The 21,722-nt window shown below is 42.5% G+C and overlaps 1 protein-coding gene across 6 annotated transcripts in view; it reads right to left on the bottom strand.

The window, feature by feature from the left end:
• The window catches only part of MPP7 (MAGUK p55 scaffold protein 7), a 1,979,219-nt gene that overhangs the window by 1,641,296 nt on the left and 316,201 nt on the right, over nt 1–21,722 (bottom strand). For all 6 annotated transcript variants that reach the window (XM_069648102.1, XM_069648107.1, XM_069648105.1 and 3 more), the window contains one exon: nt 18,712–18,879. In XM_069648102.1, the coding sequence (XP_069504203.1) occupies nt 18,712–18,748 (37 nt within the window). In that variant the 5' untranslated portion in view covers nt 18,749–18,879. The remainder of the gene's footprint in view (nt 1–18,711; nt 18,880–21,722) is intronic.

The raw sequence follows: 21,722 nt of genomic DNA, 5'->3' as shown, positions 1-21,722 counted from the left end.
AACTAGACTACTGTAATGCACTGGGAACCAACCAATGGAACATAAAAGATGCAAGTAATACAAAACAACATTAGATTAGCATTGAACATCCCTAGATCTCAACACATCTCCGAATTTAGACGCAACCTGAACTAGCTATCAAAGGCTTGCATTCAAAACCCTGTCACTTGCACATAAGTGCCTTGCGAATCTAGCGCCTAGTTACCTGACCAACAATTTCTCAGTAAACATTTCAGATCGCCCTACGAGATCTGCACAGGCACATTGCCTTGAGATCCTGAGGTTCAAATTACAGAAGGAAGGAGACAGTAGCTTCCATGTACTAGCAGATAATTTGTGGCACACCCTACCTTTAACAAAAATGCAAAAATGTGGCTCTTTGCGCAAGAGACCTAGTAATTTTTTCTGTCTATTTGCTTATTTTCCTTCACCACTGTTCTGCACTTTTATTGAACCTGTTGTATCCACCATCATGCATGTAACCTTGCAAGAGATCTATATGTAAGAAATGCACCCAGATGCCTCAGGGCTTGGGGCGCTTTACAAATTAATAAAATACAAATTATCCGGTTTGGGCTGTATTTGTCAATCAATTTATAAAAAACATTCAGATTTCCTGGCAAATGTTCTGCCTGAATGTAGTCTCCTATAGAAACTATATCCATTTAAAGAAAGGAAAATTCACCTTATCCTGGTTTTAAAGCATCTCCGGAAACATCCTAACCACAGAGGACAAAACAAAAAAAATACAAAATGGGTCAAGCTTCAGGTACACGTGCCCCTCCCACCCATTTGTTCTGCAGAATCCTAATACATAGAAGACCTTTTTCTGCAGCAATCGGTTTCTCAGCTTCAGGGGCATTCTAAACATCCTATCTGTCGGTCTGTTAACTAAACACTTGAGTTTGCTTTATACCACCCAATCGGTTTACATTGTTTTGTTCGCTCTTAGCTGGCATGGTATGAAATAATACCACTTCAGGGCCATTTAACCTCACGTGACTGGTGGGAAAATCAACCCATCTACTGTAGTGTTCTCTAGTTCTGCTTAGCTTTGCGTACACTTGATGGCAAGGTACAATGGGTGAGTGCCTGGTGTGAGAAACCCCCATGGTGTCTCCCTAACTAGTCCCTGGGGATCTGTCATCCAGGTGGCCAGGACACGGCCATCGCTATTAGATCCAGTTCCTGGGGGTGGACCAGTGATGGAGGATCACCTAGATGGGGGTTCTCAGGCATGGAAGTTGGACACCGACGGGTGGGACGCGGTATCCCTCTTCTTCCAAAACCTTTCCCCATCATACCACATAGGATATTACAAAACACTGCCCCCCCCTTTCTTTGTTCAAACACTTTTGCACACCATGAAAGACAACAGACTAACACCAGAGCCGTCTACCCGACATGTCTGAATACTAGGGTCAGGCAATTAACCAGAATCACACACACACACCTGATCGCCCTTTCCCTTCTCCACAGGGATAAAAGGTGGAGCACGAGAGCACAGGACAAACAAGGCAGACCGCACGATGAGAGCTATCCAAGCACAGCAGTTCAAAAGGAGGAGAAAAGCAGCGAGAACCGAAGGAGCGAAGTGATCTTGCCAATTCCAAACCAGACCCGCAAAGCCTCAGCATAAGGAAACATAAGACCACGAACAAAAGCCAGAGTGTGTTGCAGCAGATGTCAACAGAACACGGAGCATGCCTACACTGATAAGCAGGACAGAGGGAGATGCCTGCTATCGTGGTACCGTCCTTGACTCCAGATACAAGTAAAGCCGAATAGTTCATCAAAGCCGGTGAGTCGAGGGGAGAACTGATAAGAAACTGAACTGTCACAAAGTGGCAAATTAAGAAAAAGTACAAAGAACCGTGAACATTGAGGGAAAGCCAGCTGCACAGGGGTCCGGCACAACGCAAGTGCTCACTCAAGAGACTCTGGTTTATCCCGCGTTTGTTGAATTACAGATACCAGAAGGCGCGAGGAGAGCCGCAAGGAAAAGGTCAAAGCGGTCATACAGGGGTTTAGCAAAATCCTCTGTACAGTCGAAAGTCTTTGACCGTCAGAAGTTGAAAAGCTAAAGAAAGTGAATCCAGACTCATAAGAAAGTAGAAGAATTTGGGTGATTGATAAAGTTGGCAAGAGTGAACCCGACCGAGGGATGTCCACGGTAAACTGTTTAAAAAGACATTTAGACTTGTGAATCCAAAGAAAGCCATAGTGAACCCAACAGAGGGAGGCTGATGTTCAAGAGGGGTCTTAGCCCAGAAGAGGACGATTCAGGGGTGAAAAGTCATCACCCATCGTCCAGCTGGAAAGGAACTTTTTGTTTATTTGTTTCCAGCAGGTCCTCAAAGGCAAGAGACCATCGACGGTCCTGATAGCTGAAAACGGAAGTGTTGTCTCGTGCTAGGAAAGCTCGAGAGTGTGCGGTGCTCAGGAGTCCCACCTTGTCCAGGGCTCAAAACGTGGGGAAGGGAGACCCCTGGTTACCCCATCCGGACTTATTATTTGTGAACACTTTCTTTTCTTGCGAATCCTATCCCACACTTTTTGTATTTAGCTTTTAAGGACTGGCAATAGGTTTTTCAGTATAGGCCCTTTTATTTGACAAGACGCCACCAAGACTGCCTCGTTTTTCATTTAATAGTTGTAGCTTGCTCCCATCTTAGCTTTTGGTTTAGATCAGGCGTTTTCCAAACCTGCATATCCAGTTTAATGAACACCCTTGAACTGCGATCACTTCTTTCTGTCTTTACTGATGCCACCATGAGTTCCTTCAACTGGTGGGGAAGACAACAAGAGGGCAGTAACACCCAGGGTCAGCAACTCAAGGCACATGTCAGTCACTCTGATGCCACACTCGCATCTACTGTTCCACTCTTCAACCAATACAAACACTGGCAAGCACCCTAGACAGACCAACATCACAGCCATGAAACTACTGCATAGAAAGACAATTGAAATGCCAATATGGACCCTAAAGTGGTATTCAGAGGGTTAGTTTTATAAAGCACATTCTACGGATGCCACATATGTCCCAAAAGTGCAGCATCCATGTGAAAAAATGCAAGATTTATCTAACAATTATATATTAGATGTTATAGTAACATCATGAGACACATAAGCATATGTTTTATGTGCTTCTTAAGCTAAGAGATTAGCATAGTCGATTTTGTGAATCTGAGTGAAGCAGCTAGTTTGGAAGAGACTCATGCTTTCACACACATTCTGTAGGCCTAACAATCTGGGAGAATTTTACTGGATGAATTTGGATGCCATCCTGAACAGCACCTAGTTGGTCTCGCAGCCACTAGCCATGCCCAAGCCTGGAACTTCAAACTTACCTGTAATTCTCATGCCAAAGCATGGAAAGGAAAGGATGCCACCCGATACCCTGATGGCATCACGTTGGAGATTGCGCCGGATAGGATGAATGTGTCCATACAATACTCTGGAAACCTACAGGAACCTCCGATTGCTATACAAGTTACTTTTTTTTTAAAAAAAAGATTTTTTTGGAGGTTTTCAGAATTATCTGAGCACCTGAAATGAAGACAATATGCTGGGGCAGGCATAAATTATAGGATTTATCAGGAAGTTGCAATTTCAACAGTGAGAGAAGACAGATGCCAGGCAATGTGTTAATCATTTATAGAATTTAGGCTTTTTTAAAAAATGGATTCTTTGGACATTACCGATTTTGATAAGCAATTTTGAAGGTGCTTGTTGGTTTTTCCAAGCAAATGTTTCCAGTGGATTAATTCTTGAACAGCAATACAAGGCTGCCTTTCTAAACCGCACTAATGGGAGTATATTGCACTGTGACAGGTTTAATTTCAGGGTTAGTTCATCTATAAAGTGCTTACACCCAAGCACTGTACAATCCTATAAAACAGTTCAATAATAAATGACGCACAGAGATATCAAAAATACATGATTAGTTTAGTAAAGACATGAGGATTTTAAAAGAGAACAGAAAAGAGGAAAATAAGTTGAACCAATAGGAGAAAGAGTTCCAATGCTTAGGAGTGAGAGGTGGGAAAAAAAGAAGCACGATTGGGCACAAGGTAGATTAGGAACAGACAACAGAAAAAGAGATTGAGACCAGAGACAACGAGGGGGAGAAAAGAGACGGCAAGATAGGGTGGAGCAAGACTATCGAAATTTTAAGATTATACAAAGAAAATTAGACAGAGGCTCAAATTCAAATAAAAGCCAAAATAAAGAGTGAAGTGCAGAGGAAACAGATGATCAAAATGACACGGACCGGCTGGTTATAGTTGTAGCGAGAAGGAGCCAGACGATTAAAAGAGAAGTACCGTAGAAATGCAGACAATAAAACAAGAGCTGAAACAAGAATCTTAATAGCAGTAATCGAAAGAACAGGGCAGACTTTACAGATGTTAAGTAATGTAAAGCAGCATTTTTGAGTAATAACATATGTGAGCAGAAGAAGTAGGAAGAGCCCAAGATGACGTCTAGATTACTTGCTAAATCTGAAAAGGAGAGTAACAGGGGGATGTAGAGAAAAGATGGTGGGAGAAGAGGGAGACTTCACACACTGATTGGCTTTAGATGTTGGATAGGAAAGGAGCAGGGATGGTATTCATCAATTCCTTTACCAAAAATGAGAACTGCCAACAGTTTGACTTTACAGTTTTGAATGCAAAAAAGTTATCTTTATGAGAGAATATATATCGTTTCAATGTGGGCACTTAAGATGGAGGAAAACGCTGCACTCATGTAGGAAAGTCCATTTACGCCAAATCACACATTCCACAACGCCACCTAGTAGCCATCGCTGGAAGTTCACCTCCAATTCTGAGCAACAACAGCAAGGCATTGTGGGTATGAAAATGAGCTCAAATGAAAACCATTTCTCCAGGAAATTGTCTTTGTCTAAGAGGGCGGTGCTACTTTATACATAGTTTTTTAAACCCACCAGAACTTCCTTGGTGTTGTGAAAATATGGCCAACCACAAGGTTGTCAGGACTATACTGCATTGAAGATCCGTAACAAGGGTGAAACCAGGTATGTAGTTGTCCCGTCAGTCTGTCTTGGGTTCATTAAGCTATAAATAAAGTCCCTCTTAGACAAAGAATTTCCTGGGGAAAAAGGTTTGCATTTGAGCTAATTTGTATACCCAGAAGGCCTTCTGTTGTGGCTCAGAACTGGAGGTGAACTTCCAGCGATGGTTACTAGGTGGTGTTGTGTAATGTGCGAGTTGGCTCAAATGGACTTTCCTACTTTCACATTTCAGGTGAAAGGATAGTATATATATATCCAAAGCTTGGCAGTGCGGAGGCACTGTTGATTTGAGCAGCACTCATATAGGATCCTCAAAATATAGTGTAATAGAAGAGATTAGACCAACCAGACCGGAGATCACATCTGATTATTGTTTAAAACAGTTTTCCAACCCCCTGAACATAGACAGAGGGGCACATTGTAAATTAATCAAGTGTATAAACAACAACTGCTTGAATTGCCATTGTGATACGAACAAGATATCATTTTTTCTATCTTTTGTGAATATGATGAGTGCATGAAGAAGTTGTGAATGAAGTTTGTATGGAGGGATGTGTTTTGGTTTATGGAGCCATATTTTATATGAATAGAATTGTCACTGTACAATTTGGTGTGTTTTTTTGTAAAATAAACAGTAAATGATTATGATTTAAACAATCAGATGTTATCTCCGGTCTGGTTGTTCTAATCTCTTCTATTACATTATAAATTGCCTGAAGGGCCACAGACAAAAAATCATTTTTTCCTCAAAATATAGGCCAACACTCCGCAAGTTTAAAAAGTAATTTAAACTTTATTGAAAAATAACGATTCCACTTAAAAAAAAATCATCTTCCCAATACAATAGGTGCCAGCAGAAATTAAGCAGTTAACGCGTTTCACCACTCACCCGTGGCTTGATCACAATGTACCTCTCTCGTGCACTACAACCTTAAAACACCAATTGGTGAAAAGTGAACTCACACCCTGCCATAATATTTTAGCCATGTTACCTAGGGCTGTCGAAAGAAGAGTGTAACACAATGGGAAACAAACAGGGGTAACCTTGAGGACGTAAACATCTGAGTGTTAAATTAAAGCTAGTTATCCCCAATGCCATATATAGTGCTTGTTAACTCCCATTTGTATCCTTTATCCATTGTGCTTTTCCCCTTCATCTGCGACTCAATTGTTACATTGTCATTTAATTGCTGAGATTTACTATTAATCTGAAATGTTATAAGGCACTCTACATAAAAGATTGCCAGTAAGGTCAAATTCATTTAAAGTGCACAGTGCATTTCAACACAGGGTGAAGGCTCCATATGGGTCCACGAATTTGCAAATCACTACATTTTAAGTAGTTCATTCATACCCATCATGTCGGTTTTTATACAATCATGTACATAAAATTTATTTAAAGTGCCAAATGCATTAAAACAAAGGATTGCAAATACATATGTTCTTCATGGTTTAGACTTTACTACGATATTGGTAATTCATACAGAATATTTCCAAAATCTGATTTGTTTAAAATGTAGTGCATTCACACCATGGAATGCTTTTTAAAAAATGCCATACGATTCATACCTGTGAAGGTCAAATTATATGCATTGATTTGCAACGTATGTATACATTTCGTAATACATCGAATTGATTTAAAGTGCTCAATGCATTTAAAACACAAGATTGTAGGCCCATCTATATCCATGGATTAGCAAATCTTGACATGTTAGATGGTTCATGTATACCCCTAATGGTCGGGTTGTCTACTGTTTATAGTGCAAAATGCAGTGAAATACATACATTACCCATAATTGTATTTCTGGTGCTTGTATCTGGTTAGATTCACATGCTATGGATAGGCCAACATCTAGTGGAAGCTGTAGAGTATTACAGTTGTTTTCAAAACTCGAAAAGGGACCTCAAGACAGGGCATGCCAGTAAAACTATCCCTAGTGTGACGTCCAATGTACCCATGGTGCTTCAAGCATCGAGGTGCCTCAGATTGTTCTGTTTCTGACATGAGGTTGCATGAAGTGTAGCATAAGTACAGATGCACTTTATCACAACGCTCATAAAACATCTATGCATCTTCTACTCCAAGGGGAGGAAGGGTGGGCACATGTGAATCAAAGCAGATACAAGTATCAGATATACGATTACGGTGAGTAACGTATCCCTTCTGAGGCTTGTGGAATCTGCTTTGGTCACATGCTATGCATAGAATAGTGAGCAGTGTTTGGAGAAGGTGGTGGGTAATGAGAAGGTACAGCGGCAAATAGATATTTTAGCACCGCTTGTCCCACCTAAGAATCTGCTTTAGAGTGTGCAACAATGCAGTAGTGCTGAGTAAAAGTATGTACCAAGCTGCATGTAGCTGCTTTGCAAATGGTCTCCAGCGGGACGTTTGCGATTATAGCCAAAGTAGCTCCTGTACCCCTAGTGGAGTGAGCTCTTGGTGTAAAAGGCAGCGTTTTGCTTGCTATAGAGTAGCAGAGCTGTATGCATCCGACAATTCATCTGGAGATGGTGTTTTTGGAAATGCGGTCTCCCTCCCTGTCTGGAGCTAAGGAGGCAAACAGTTGGTTTGTTTTTCTTAGCGGTCTGATCTTGTCTACATAGTACAGGACCACCCTCCTTACATTCTGTGTATGGCGTTTCTCAGCTGAGCCTGTTGGGTTCTGAAAGAGAGCTGGTAGTTCGATGGACCGATTGACATGGAACTTTGAAATGAACTTGGGTGACAACCTAGGGTGTGCTCTGAATACCAATTTGTCTGTGGATCACAAAGAAAGGGTTTTGCACTGACAAAGCTTGCAGTTCACTGACTCGTTATAGAGGTGATAGTCACCAAGAAAGCAGTGTCATACGTGAAGTGTTTAAGGACTGATTTATGCTTAGGCTCAAAGGGGCGTCCCATGGGCTTTGCAAGTACTACATTGAGATCCCAGCCTAGCGGCTAGTTAGAAATAGGAGGGTGGAGTCTCTTTACTCCTTCCATGAATGCCTTATTGACAGGGATTTTCCTCTAGGACACCTTACTCTCAGAGGTGGTGTATGCGGATAGAGCCGCTAGTTGAACCTTCATGAGTTAAATACTAACAAGTGAAGCATGTAATGAAGAATGTGTGATGAGTACATTCTATTGGGTTTATTTGACTGGCACCAATTTACAAATCTTCTCCACTTGTCAAAATAACCATCTGGTGTTTGGTTTACGTGCCACCTTGAGGATTTCCATACACCTTTGAGGTAGATTTAGATGTCCAAACTAGGTCTTCAGGACCCAAGGTGCCAAGTTCAAAGAGTGAGGTTGGGGGTGTAATGTTGTTCCCCCATGCTGGGAGAGCAAGCTGAACGGGCTTGGGAGCTTGATCGGGTCGCACATGGCCAGTTTGTATAGATGTGGATACCATGGTTGTCTCACCCACATAGGAGCAACTAGGATTAATGTCATCTCTTCCTTGTGAATCTTGTTCACCACGTTCCCCGTGTAGTCGGGTTGGGGAAAACTAGACGCAAAGCCTGGGCATTGTTAGTTTTCACTTGTTGCGAACAAGTCTAGTGAGGGGTAGCCCCACTGTGTGAAAATGTGATCTACGACATTTCCATCTAGCTGCCACTCACGCTCTTCTGGTAGAGGATCTCTGCTTAGCGACTCCGCTAGAGTGTCGAGTTCCCTTGGAACATGTTGGGAAGTTAGGAACATGCCCTGTTTGAGTGGCCATTTCCATATTTTCTGTGCTAGCGTGGACAGATTTGGAGAATGTGTGCACCCCTGCTTGTTTATATAGAACATTGCAGTGGTGCGGTCTGTGTGAATTTGTACTGACTGATTTGTTAGATGTGCATGGAGCGCTTTGAGTACTGCTAGAAGTTTCAGAAGGTTGATGTGGTTCTGTGATTGGAGTCCACAGACCATGCGCTGTGAGATGAAGGTGATGGGCCCACCTCCTGGTGAGGGATGGGTCTGTTAAAACAATCGCTTGCACCGCCGGGTGAGGAAAGGATTTTCCCTTGAACAGATTTTCCTTCGTCCACCAGCGTAGAGCTTGTACTAGTGTTGGCGAAACGACCACTAGATCATCCCACTGACCGCTTGCCTGAGACCACTCTTTCGCCAACCACTCCTGCATCAGGCACATGAGTAATTATGTGTATGGGACCAGGTAAATGCATGATGCCATCATTCGGAGCAAGCACATTGCTTTGCGTACGGTTATCTGGCAATGGGCTAGATACTGAGGTATTTGAAGCAGTATGTTTTCTACTCTTTCCTTTGATGGAAAGACTAGACCTTCTGTTTTTATGACCACTCCTCTGAACTGTTTGGTATGGTTTGGTACAAGGCTTGACATTTTCTTGTTGATAGAGAAACCCAATTGGAAAAAAAGGTTGATCATTCTTTGGGTATTTTGCTTGCAAATGCGGCAGGTGGGGGGCTTCCCCTGTGACCAGCCAGTCGTCCAGGTAAGGGTATACTGGGATGGACTCCCTGCGTAGGAGCACCACCACCACCACCGCCACCGCCGCCAGTACCTTGGTGAATATCCTTGGAGCGGATGCTATGCCGAAGGGTAGCACCTTGAAATTGTAGTGCTGGTTTGCGATCTTGAAACGCAAGAATTTTCTGTGCGTTGGGAACATTGAATTATGAAAATAAGCATCTTTCATATCCAAGGTTGCCATGTAGTCCCCTCGCTTTAGCAGTGGGATTACTTCCTGTAGCGTTGTCATGCAGAATTTCTGTGGCTTGACATAGGTGTTTGCAGCACACAGATCTAAGAAAAAGCGCATTGTGAGATTATTTTTAGGCACAAAGAAGTACATTGAATAGAGACCCTGGTTTACTTAGTTTGCCAGGACAATTTCGACGGCATCCTGTAATAGCAGCGCTGCCACCTATTCCAGTAGGATGCACCGTTGTTTTTTAATGTGTTTTGTCTCGGGTGGATGTTAGGCGGGTCGTTATAGCAGCTCTATACAATAACATCCAGCCACGGTTGAAAGCACCGACTTGTCTGTGGTGACTCCCTCCCATACGTGGGTAAAGTGCGTTATGCATCCTCCTACTGGAGTAGCATGGGAGGGAACCTGTAGTGGGTCGTCATTGTTTGGGGGGGGGGGGGCGGTGTGTAGCCACCTCTGGAAGAGGAGGGTCTGCCCATGCCGCGAGATCTTCTCTGGCCTCTCTGGAAACTGTGAGGACTGGCCCGGTGGTGAGCCCCAGAACCCCTTTGTGAATGTTGTCCCCTAAAGTGACGAAATGTATAGCCCCCTCTCTGACCGGAGGGTTTATTGGTAAGTTGGCCCTGTAGCTTTAAGGTGTCGCACTCTTCTTTGGCACTTTTGAGGGTGTCTTCCACTGCCTTGCCGAACAAGACAGTTGGTTCTATCGGCATATTGAGAAGAGTAGCCCGTGTCTCAAGTTTAAAGGCAGACTGGTGTAGCCATGCGTGGCGTTTGATAAGCGTGCCTTTAGCTATTATCCTCCCTGCATTATCAGCTGCATCTAGATTCTTTTTGAGAATGCAGTTGGCAACAGCTTTCCCTTCTGCCACAGCGAGAGATCGTTGCAATGCAAGGGGCTCTGGGGCTAAGGCCTTTAGCTCGGCTACTTCATCCCACTTGTGGCAGTTGTAGCTGGCCAGCAAGGTGGCGTTATTGGCAATCCTTGTCAGGTAGGCTGCTGAGGTGGCGACCTTTCGACTGAAAGTATACATCTTATTACTTTCTTTGTCTGGGGGGGGGGGGAGCCTCCGACAAGGCCAGTGCTGTTCCTGCTCTTTTTCTCGTTGTTGTAACAACCAATGAGTCTGGTTTTAATTGACCCCTGATGTAGGGGGGGGTCTGAGGGAGCTTGTCGGAAGACCTTTTCAATGCACAGGTTTACCGTCAGTGTTAAGTTTGAGGTTAACAGGGTTGTATTCCACCTCTGTACAGACAGGAGGATTGAAATACATTGGGAGAAAAGGGGATTCTGCACCCATCTATTACTGCGCCACACATAGATTTTGCTTTTTTTCCCATATTTTATTAGTGGCCCATAGTGATATCACGTGTTTCGGCACCCTTAACGTGCCTTTTTCAAATCTGGGCAATAAGGTACAAGTTGCTGTATTCACGCAAAAATATACACAACATATTGTAAAAGTAAATATAATCATATTGGTCATCATATGTATTACATTTTGTTTCCCCATATAGAACATAAAATAAATCATTTTCCAACATTTGGGGCAATCAAAGACACACAATGAAAAGAAATAAAGTATCAAGGAATTCACGTAATGTAAAATGTTAACACATACCATCATGGCGGCCAGTTGTGTTGTTGATATGAGCAGAGGAAAGGTAGGCGTGAAAAGACATTGTGGTAAAAAGAAAAAGAACAAAAAGCTTGTGAGGGTGAAGTTAGGACAACTATAAATAATGAACTATTTTATTTGTAAGATGTCTTCAAAAAAGCTTACCTATCTTTTGGTTTTCAAAAAGTCTCTATTAATGTATCCGATTGAGTGAAAAGAGCCCCATCAGACTCGTAACATAGCCGGTGCGTGTAACGGTAAAGAATAGTTAAGGATGCGTTAGTTTCTCTGTATATATTACCAGTCTAATTAGTTACATATCTGACAACTTGGATGCATTTGTTGTAAAGAAAAATCCACTTATTTACACTCTTTTTTCGCTTTCTTTTCTCTTTGTAATACAAGTTTTTGTAATCACTGTGAAGCGGCAATCTTTAACCCGTTCTCCTTTACATGGAGTTAAAGATTGCATTATTCTACTGCGGTTCTCGTTCATACTTAGTTTTCCGTATGAGGTAAAACCATATGGGTTTTTGTAATCATTGCATAGCGGTTAGCTTTAACACGTTTTCCTTTAGACTGAGTTAAATTGCATTATCTTAATATTCTTTTTATTTTAACTTAATTTTCCGTATTACGAATATCAACAGTGGTAGAAATGAAACCACCTATTATTCGTGCGGATCTAAACCTAATTGGAAGTGCAAATGGGTGGTCTTGCACTGTCTGTTAGGGCTTACCTACAAATTCATGTCTCCTGCATCACGCGTCGTGTCCCTCCTGAGAGCTCGCTCTGGTTGCTGTGAAGTGTATATATATTTTAACCACGGCAACCCATTTGTCCTCCTTTCATTTTTGGTCACAAAATGCCGTCGGCCATTTTTTGGGAAAGGTTTTACCCTACTATCTTGTTTGTATTGTTTAACAGTAAGTAATCCGTTTCTCGTATGAAATAATTCTATGTGAATATTATTGCTTAGTCCTAAACAGTGGTCTGTGGCAAGAAAAAACGTCTTAAATGTTTAGGTGGGAGTGATGAAGACTCATCCATGTAGCCTTGTTCTCAAAAGCCTCATGGGAACTGTAGTTAACAATACTGGCTTAAGGTTTACTTCCTTTGCCTTGGTTATTTGCCCAATTTTACAGCCTGGAAAATCATGGCGAACAGTTTACTTATAGATGTCAATATTTCCAAATTTCTAACTTTACATGGAATATATTTTCAAAATATTTTGTTTTACGTATATTTAGAGCATAGTCACGTGTACCTTTGTTCCCAGCCTCATAGGGACTGTAGTTCCCAATGTGGACTTTGGGTTTGGAGCGTTTGCCTTTGTTTTCTATAGCGATAAATTAAGTTAGTAAAATGCAGTTTGCTTTAGCAAAAACATTAATTTCACATTGACTGACATTACATCATCAACAGAAAAACACGTGTTACAAGAAGATATATTAGCAGGGTACTTCCTAAAGTCCTGATTACAGATTGTACTGATATCTGTTTTAGTTATTCTCCATAGGTTATCATAATGGATATTTGCAGATATGGTAATTACATAAAAAACCCACTAGAACAATTTCAACATTAAATTTCCTGCACAAGATATACGTGTATATGTATTTGTTCCATGATTGTTTACAAAAAATTAGACATCTCATTGTCTGTATTCAAACCAGTTTCTATACATCTAAAATAATTTATTAGTTTGGCTTCTTCCTGGCGTAGCTGCAATTCTTGATTTCCACCTCTGCGTCCCAGAGACACCTTCTTGAGACCAATGAATGTGTTTTTTGATGGAGCTCAGACATTCGAGCTGCGAGGGGACTTCGCAGAGGCCTTCGACGCGTATTTCGATGCTCGGTCGTCAGCATTTGTGGACTTGGACGGTTTGGACACAGAGTCAGAAATTGATTTTCTTGTCGATTTTGGGGGGCCCGTTGAGGAAAACACGATTGCTCAGAGAACAGAGAACTGTTGGACCTCCTCCTTGACGCCATGTGTGGATTCCCGGTCAGCGTTGAAGTCAACTTGTGGCCGTGGGTTATGTGCTTAGTGTGGGTAGGTTTGCCCGTGCCGTCGTGTGTTGTCCCCAAAGCATAGCCACCGGCCTGCCCGATGGGGGTGGGGGCTTGCACAAAGGCATCTGACGGATCCCTTTTGCCATCGTCGTCACTAAAGACTCTGATGCTGCTGTCACTGGAGGCACCCAACATCCATGGCAGCCTCGGCCGGCAAGGCGTGGTGGGCCCAGCGTTTCGTCTTATGGTCCTTTAAAGTCTTGGGCTTGAAGAGCTTGCAAGATTTTGCAGTGGCCTTCGTTATGGTCCCTTGGAAGACAACGATTGCACACCCGGTGCAAGTCTTTCCAGGGAAATTTTCGATGGCAAGATGGACAAAATCTAAAGTGTATTCTCCATTTTGAGTGGGGAAGGCAGCTTGGTGAATAAAGTAGGTAGAAGGGGAAATACACATTTTCTTAGGGTAACTAAGAAATGAACCACCCCCCACACTCCCTACTATGAGGGCTAGAGCGGCCTTCCGAGGTCGTCTGAAAAGTCAGTCGAGGCGAGTTCTGCAGTTTACAAATGTAGTCCTTGAAGCAGTCGCCAAAGGTCTTGTAGGGGGAACGGCTATGAAAGGACAGTAAGAGTAACTAGATCTAATTATTAATAAAATGATGATAGCCAGAAGTAATTCCGCTTTCAGCGACCGACGATGGTGGAAAAAAACAATCTGAGGGACCTCGACGCGTGAAGCACCATGGGTACAGTAGACGCCACACTAGCGAGAGTATTACTGGCATGCCCTGTTGACGTCCCTTTGAGTTTCGAAAACAACTAAGACTGCAGCTTCGACTAGATGTCGGCCTAGGCATAGCATGTGATCTAAGCAGATTCCACAAGCCTCAGAAATATAAATATATATATATATATATATATATATATATATATATATATATATATATATACACACACAAAGAATGTTATGGGTTCGTAACAAAAGACATATTGCATGTAAATGATTTGACAGTCTAATGAAAAAAGTGTACAGATATTATGTAAACAGTTCAGACAAGATTACTTCTCCCGAGTTCTAATGAAAGGCCTGCGAAATTATTGCTGACCTTGGAGCAAGCAATATCGTCACTCTTGGGCACCTAACACGATAACTAATGCATGGATAGTTATTAATTCTCCCTGAAGCTGGATCAGTTATAAACAGTATTCTCTGCCACAAATCTTGCCACAGCCCCAGGTAGATAATCAAAAATGTCTCTGGATAGAGGTAAGGGTCCGATGAGCAGAGTATAGTTAAAAACCATATCAACATACTGCCTTAACATTGTCAATATAAAGCCTCCTGCAACCAACAGTAAATCCATTTCAAAAGAAGGGTAGTCCAAATCCAGCTTCTAGCCACACAATCAATACACATATAAAGATGCTACTTATGTAATTGGGTGCATTTCTGAACACATAGAAGTGAAAAGATTACTGTTGATATCTAATTTTATAAAATCGCTCCAGATGCATTTTTGGAAATCTGTAAACAGCTACCAGAAGGGTTGGGCATGGGAAATAGAAGCAACCCTTGCATGACTCCTTCAGTGACTCAGTGCCCACCTATGTTGGCTGCGATGTCCCAAGTATATAGAAGAGGTTAGAAGGGTCGCACAAAGGGGTATGCTTTTCACTCATTCAGCACTCTTGATGATCCTGCCCCTTTCATTCTGAATGTAACACTAATGGAAATACTGAACTGATACTGCTCCTGAAGAAGAGAAATAATCCCAAAACGCGTTGAGCTCACTTTGAAGACTTGTTTATACAGTTTTATTACATGGCTTTCATTTAAAATTCAATGGAACTTTCTATTTAATGGTCTATCATTCTTTAATTTCTTCAATCATCGGTTGGTTTCCCAACACTGACTAGTGTGCAGTGTATGGGAGGGTCCTCTACTTTAGGAACATTTTTCTGCATAGGCTTTAGTTGCAACTCTGGTGACAGAGTTGCTATTTTCTCCATTGCACGTTTATTTACTACTTGAATCATGTAGTACTCTTGAATTTCCATTACTTTCAGTCTATAGTGAGGTGTGCTTTGTTAGACTTTGTCTTTTGCCATTTTTCAGCTGTGCATGGAACCAGCTACAACGTATATGCAGAGCTAGACGTTCGAGAGTATCAGAATTCAATACATCTGATGGATCAGCATAATGGCAAGCAAAAAACAACCAGGTCATCTAAACCATTGGCATCTTGCAAATCAGCACTCAGACTTGAGTCGAGCTTTGGATCCACATTGCGTCCTAGGCCAAATTCATCCACATCCGGCGCATTCATGCATGCCCTAAATGCCTCAACGCAAGAATATGGGGACCTGAAGGACATTTAAATATTTTTCCTAAACAAGAAATGGTCAGCTTTACAGTAACATTTGTGAGGTTGGGTACATTATGATCCACAGGCAAGACTAGGATCCCGACCCTACAAACAGTGCTGTGGCAACACCATCCCATGAAGGCACATGAGGAACCAGGGCAGACAGTGCCTGGGTGTTTTGCAAAATATATCGGCAGTTTATTTTGCTTGAGTCTCATTAGCTAAACTGGGAATTCAGTGGCGCAAGTAAAGGTAGCGAAGTTTGCATCATTTAAAATATTGGCTTCAGCCATTTGTCATGCCATCTTCGTATATAGTGTAATGGTGCTGCTTTCTAGAGCCCGTTAAAGCCCTGTACCTCCAGGAGGTAAACCCGTTTTACAAGAAACCACTTTTTCCCCTTTCTTCCTCTCATCTGAATCTGCATACAAGGAGTTTGGTCTTGGGTCCATGTAATGTTTTCGGTTGTTTGGGTGGTGAGGTGGATGAACATTAAACCCCAATGCCAGAAGGAAGATCGCAGCTGGAATCCTGTGCAGAGCTTATCCAATGCAGTGAAGCCCTCTACAACACGCCCTAACAACTCTGTTCACGGTCATGCGTGCAGTTGGTGTCTTGATCGAGCCAACTGTACAAAACATTGCGTTTTTGTGGGAGTGTCACGACCATATGGACCTTGCAGTAACAGGATCACACAATATCAATGTTAAAAAAAATATCAAAACATGTGGCATAAGCATACACACACTCGCAAACATAAGGAGTACACCGTGGTGCCATGCTGGAGTTACTCAAATTGGTAGCTGTTTAAAGTGGTCTAAATCCAATCTGCATCTAGAGCTATTTCACAGGTGGTTACATCTGTGAAAGGAAGGCAGCCATTATTGACGACAAATATTAACTCTGGATAAAATAATAGGCTAACAGATGCCTACACGTCAACATCTTGCGCCTAGTGAGAACATGCCCACTGCCATACAGACATTTCACTTTATCCTCATTACAAGCAGAGGATACAGAATCTAAATAAAAGATGGCACCATCCCATGAAATCATCAAGGACAGCAAGCATGGGTGCCAGGCCCTGTCCACAAATTTACACCAGATGAGAGATTTTTATTTCCCTGATCAGAATGTTACACATAGGGATACAGATGGCGCGAGACACAGGATGGTGTGAGAGTCAGGAGTTTGGACTGTGAAGTGGAGGGATAGTGCCGTTTTGAGGAATGGTGCAGAGGAGGTGAAGAGAAGCATTGAGGAGAAAGAGGAAGTTATCAGATAGGGAGGAGGAATAACAGTGGAATGCAGAGTAGGAGGAGCAGGGGAATTGAGGAGGAGCTGCAGCATTGGAACATCAAGGAAAAGGAGGAAGGGAAAGAGATAAGACGAGGGAAGGGCAATGGCGAATTAAGGAGAAGGAGCAGTTGAAAATCAAGGCGGAGGTGGGAGACAAGAAAGTTAACGTTTAAGAAGGTGTTGCATCAGCCATGGGGATTTTAGAAAGAGCAGTGGAAGTATGACAAAAGAGGAGAGAAGGAATAGTCAACACTGGAGTGAGGAAGAGTGTAGAGCATATCAAAATGTCAAGGAGGAAAGAGAAAACTGGGAGTGGAGAAAGCAAATGAAGCCCAGAGAGGCGGCAGGGGGAAGTGATCAAGAGAAGGAGGTACCCACAAACAGGGCGTCTGGAAGAAAGGGCTCATTACGGCCTACGCACCTCAATTGGTGGAGGACTGCAACCAGAGAAAGGTCCCAAGCATGTGGTAAAGTGGTATATCTCAAGATCCCCATGGTCCCATACAAGCATGAAGTGTTGAATTCCCGACCAATGTTCAGACGATAAGGCACTAGGTCAGGTGGTGGTGACACATTGCAAGAGCAGCAGAGAAGAAATTGGACATTCTGATTTGGTTTACCAACACAAAGAAGCGCATCACAAGTGGTCAGGGGAAAAGTACAAGGCACTTGAAACCCTAAAGACAGAGTGTCATTTTGTCCACCAGGAAAGCCTAGAAGAGACAATGGAGACCACAGTCATAAGAAAGCCTGAATAAATTGTAGGTTTGTTGATCACTCTCAATACTTAACCGCAGTTAAAACCTAATCCCTTATTTTCGTTTGTTAGAATAAAACCCTTTGGATCTAATGTCTTGGCTTCAAGTTGTCTGATGATCCTTTGGTGGTAATGAAAGCCACATACTCACAAATGCACTTAAAACTTAAGCCAGCTCAAGCTCCTGCTATTACACCTTCAAAAGCTCTTTTCTAAGGCATCGAAAGGACTTTGTTTAATATGATGAGCTCTGCATAGTGCGATCGCGGATTCATATTCCAGGAGGGCTTTACAGGCCTCGATGAAAGAGTGCCATTGTCTTCTAGCTGCAGCAGATACCAGCTGCAGGGACTACACTTGAGGCTAATCTGCCACTGAAGCATGTTTATCTAGTCCAAAGGGAGTTCTTTCAATAGGAAACCGAACTTATTCACATGTTCAAAAGAGCCTTTTCCTACTGCTCCGAGATTCAGAAAAATACGCCGAGTGGCGAGCATCTGTATGGGCAACACATGAAAACCACGAGGGTGCCACCAACCAGTTACCCTGGCGCACGCGACAGCAAGCCAACCATGAAGTACGTGAGATGCTTCTCCATTACTTGCCTGAATAATGTGGCTCTTAATGGGACTCTAAAAAAAATATTTTTGCCCCTTTGACCGAATATATGATAAAATAGGTTTTCCAATACTTTCTGCTGCGTGGGATGGTCTGGTGCTGCTGTGAGGAAGTAACATAAGGACACAAGGAAAACACCAGCTTGAATGTCTCAAAACTAAATGAACTACTACAGTCCTACTGGGCTACTGTGGAACAGGCTATTTCAGTAGCAGCTAGCTCTGGAGGACATTCCTTTACCATTTCCTGGAAACAAGAATAATAAATGATAGATTTAACAAAGAACAGGGCCTGGTGAAAAGATGCAGCCCTTCCAAGCTTGCGTACCTGTGTCACTTCCTGATCCCGTTGATAAAGCTGGCATGATGAAACCTTCAGGAGATCACACAGGAATGCGAGAGTAGCACTCTGCGGCCAGAAGGCAGCAGTCCGCTTCAGCGCAGCCACCCGAAGCCAAGCGCTCCAGGAAGATTTATGCAAACGTCAGGCTTCCTCCTAGAAAGAACAGACACACAATTTTACAGTAAAGAGGGCTGTTGAACTTTAAATTACAGCAGCTTAAACATGTCAAACAGTCTTTTAAAAACCCGATCCGTGTCATGGCTTGCAAGCCCTAGAAATCTGCCACTACCAAATAAAAAGTTCAATTATCCGCAGAAAAGGATGAAGAGATTTTGATTTAGTTTTAGAATGTTCATCGAAGCAAGAAATTATTTTCTGCTAAAAGAATGTAATGAGAAGGGTAATGTGATGAATAAAACAATAAGAACACGAAGCCCGTTTTTTTCCCCTAGTGACCATTTCTGGCGGGATGAAGCGAAACGGCTGCATATCACTGGCTCACGCTGGAAGCATGAAGTCTATGGCATGAAATGGGGACAAAAAGTAGCTCCCTGCCAGTGGCACAGGCACGCACCTAAGGCGACCGAGTCATTAGTATACCTTAGGTGTTCCACTGTCATACAACCGGGGCTAACAGTTATGCTAAGTCGTTGGCTCGTTTATAAGGTGTTATTCATGGTGCCTCCAATTTTACCTTTAAAGTAGAGGGTCATCAAAGAATACAATGTCATTGGCCAAAAATACTGGGAAGATGATAGAGCATGGAGAATGAATGCACCAATTACTTACCAGTAATCTTTATTCTTCTGAATCCTACTCTGCCTTGCCACAGTACTCACTCTATGGAGGCCATCCACCTTTGTACAAAACTATTTCCCAAATGTCTTTCTTTGCCTCATAGCCCAGGGTATGAACCTCTGGATTATAGAAAAGGAACCAAGACTATCTTACCACCAGAGAGGGAGAGGTGGGCTTCAGAGACAAGTAAAAGGACTAAGTGTGATGAAGATTACTGGTAAACAATCGGGGCATTACCTCCATGTCTTCACCCCGTCCCAGTATTTACTCCATGTGCCAGTCCGATAGTTGGTAAACTTCATAAATGGAGAGAAAAGACCATCCTCTGCAAAGCTGGTCCAGTGGCCAGCCCATCGAGTGTCACTTGCACCTCCACCTCCTGCACCCCAAGGAGATAAAGGAGAGGGTAGAGGACATCACTCAAAGAGACCAACATGGGAGGGGTACAATTCCACGCACTGTGCATGTAGAGAACCAACATGCATCAGTAAGTGAAAGCGTGACCCTACCACTGCAGTAATGTACTTATATCTTAGAAACGGGCTTATTTCTTGAAAAGCGGGCTGTTTGTACGACCAACCCAACACGACAAATGTAAGGCTACATACCTGTATCCTGTGGAAAGACGACTTTACAATAATCCCCACTTCTAGCAACTACCTCTTCAAATGCGTACCGCGCTCAGACTTCACCGGAAAAGCTCGTGTATAAACACAACGTTCTGTCCAGCGTCATAGACAAAGGACTACGGAGGCTAGAACCATCAAATTAGACAAACGACGGACTTACGTGCCCAAAACCATACGAGTACTCCACTGTTGAAGATCGCACCATGGAAATAGAAAAAGAACTGCCGTGGTAAAGATCATATCTAGAGACGCCGGGCACAAACACACAGGCGCCAAATTGGACCTAAAACAGGTGCCACCTTCACCTCAAACAGAAACCAAAAATAATAAAATTGAAAACATATATAAAACAGACGGCTATAGAATAGCCAATAATGGGTGTAAAAACCAGCCCATAGTACGCTAATCCAATCACAAAAGGATATAATAACCCAAATGGGAACCACAGGGTGCGACGCTGGACTGCACAAGTCAAGAAACATTTCCCCACCACAGGACACAAATTGCCATTTCGAAAAACATATGACCACATGGTACCACATTTTGATTCGAAGCAGGGAAATAACAAGGATTTTCAGGTTAGAAATACTAATCATGTGTATGTTGCCACTCAATTTCTTCGTTTGAACCCACAACATGACTGACATTTGAAAATCATTTTCTGTTCAAAAAGTAATAATTTCCTATCTGTTTCCAACTTATTTTTGCCAACCACCTTTTTCAAAATCACCCATCTCAAATCCTCATGAGAATGCTTCATTTAAGTGAAATGTTTGACCAAAGGTGCTGAGAGAATCTGGTTCTTTATGCAGCTGCGATGTTCCACCATACGTGTGCGGCATTTTCTATTCGTTTTACCGATATATTGCAGTCCACATGGGCATGTGATTAAATAAATCACATTCTCCGTGTTACAATTTGTCATGTCATCAAGCGACCATGTCATAGTAGGATTCAGCAAGACTTCTTTCGTTTCTTTAGTGTAGGCACACATAATGCATTGACCACAAGGAAAATGTCCCTTGACAGGGGGGAGACCCCACAGTGTAGTTTGTCTGGATGCTGTTATCTGTTTAGCCGTTATATCATTCCTAATCAGCATGCCTCCAATGTTTTGTCTTTTTTTAAACGCCACTAACAGCGGAGGCATCGATTTATCATTGTAAACCTTTTTCCAGGTTCTGTTAATGATACCTTTAATTTTATAAGAAAGATTTGAAAAGGTGTTCACAAACACAATGCTGTTCTTTGTCTTCCCTCTCCCTTTCTAAAAGAGCTTCACGATTATTGTTGAATGCTCTTTTAGAGGAGGTTTTCACCAATTTGGCCGGATAACCTTTGCTACGTAATTTGTTAGATAGCACGGCCGCACTGCTAACGTAGTCTTGCTGTAAGCTGCTATTCCTTTTGAGTCTTAGAAACTGCCCAAAAGGCAAATTTGTTTTGATATGGTTCTCATGATGACTAGAAAAATGCAACAAAGCATTCTTGTCGGTCTTTTTGTTATAAGGTTTTACTTTTAAATTCCCTTCGTGATGGAAGATGGTGATGTCTAAAAAGTTGATTTCA

The sequence above is a fragment of the Ambystoma mexicanum genome, chromosome 2q (assembly GCF_040938575.1).
Source record: "Ambystoma mexicanum isolate Mex_15411 chromosome 2q, UKY_AmexF1_1, whole genome shotgun sequence".
Classification (NCBI taxonomy): Eukaryota; Metazoa; Chordata; class Amphibia; order Caudata; family Ambystomatidae; genus Ambystoma; species Ambystoma mexicanum.
Note: the sequence above shows the minus strand (reverse complement) of the source record. Positions and strands in the feature narration are given on the sequence as shown.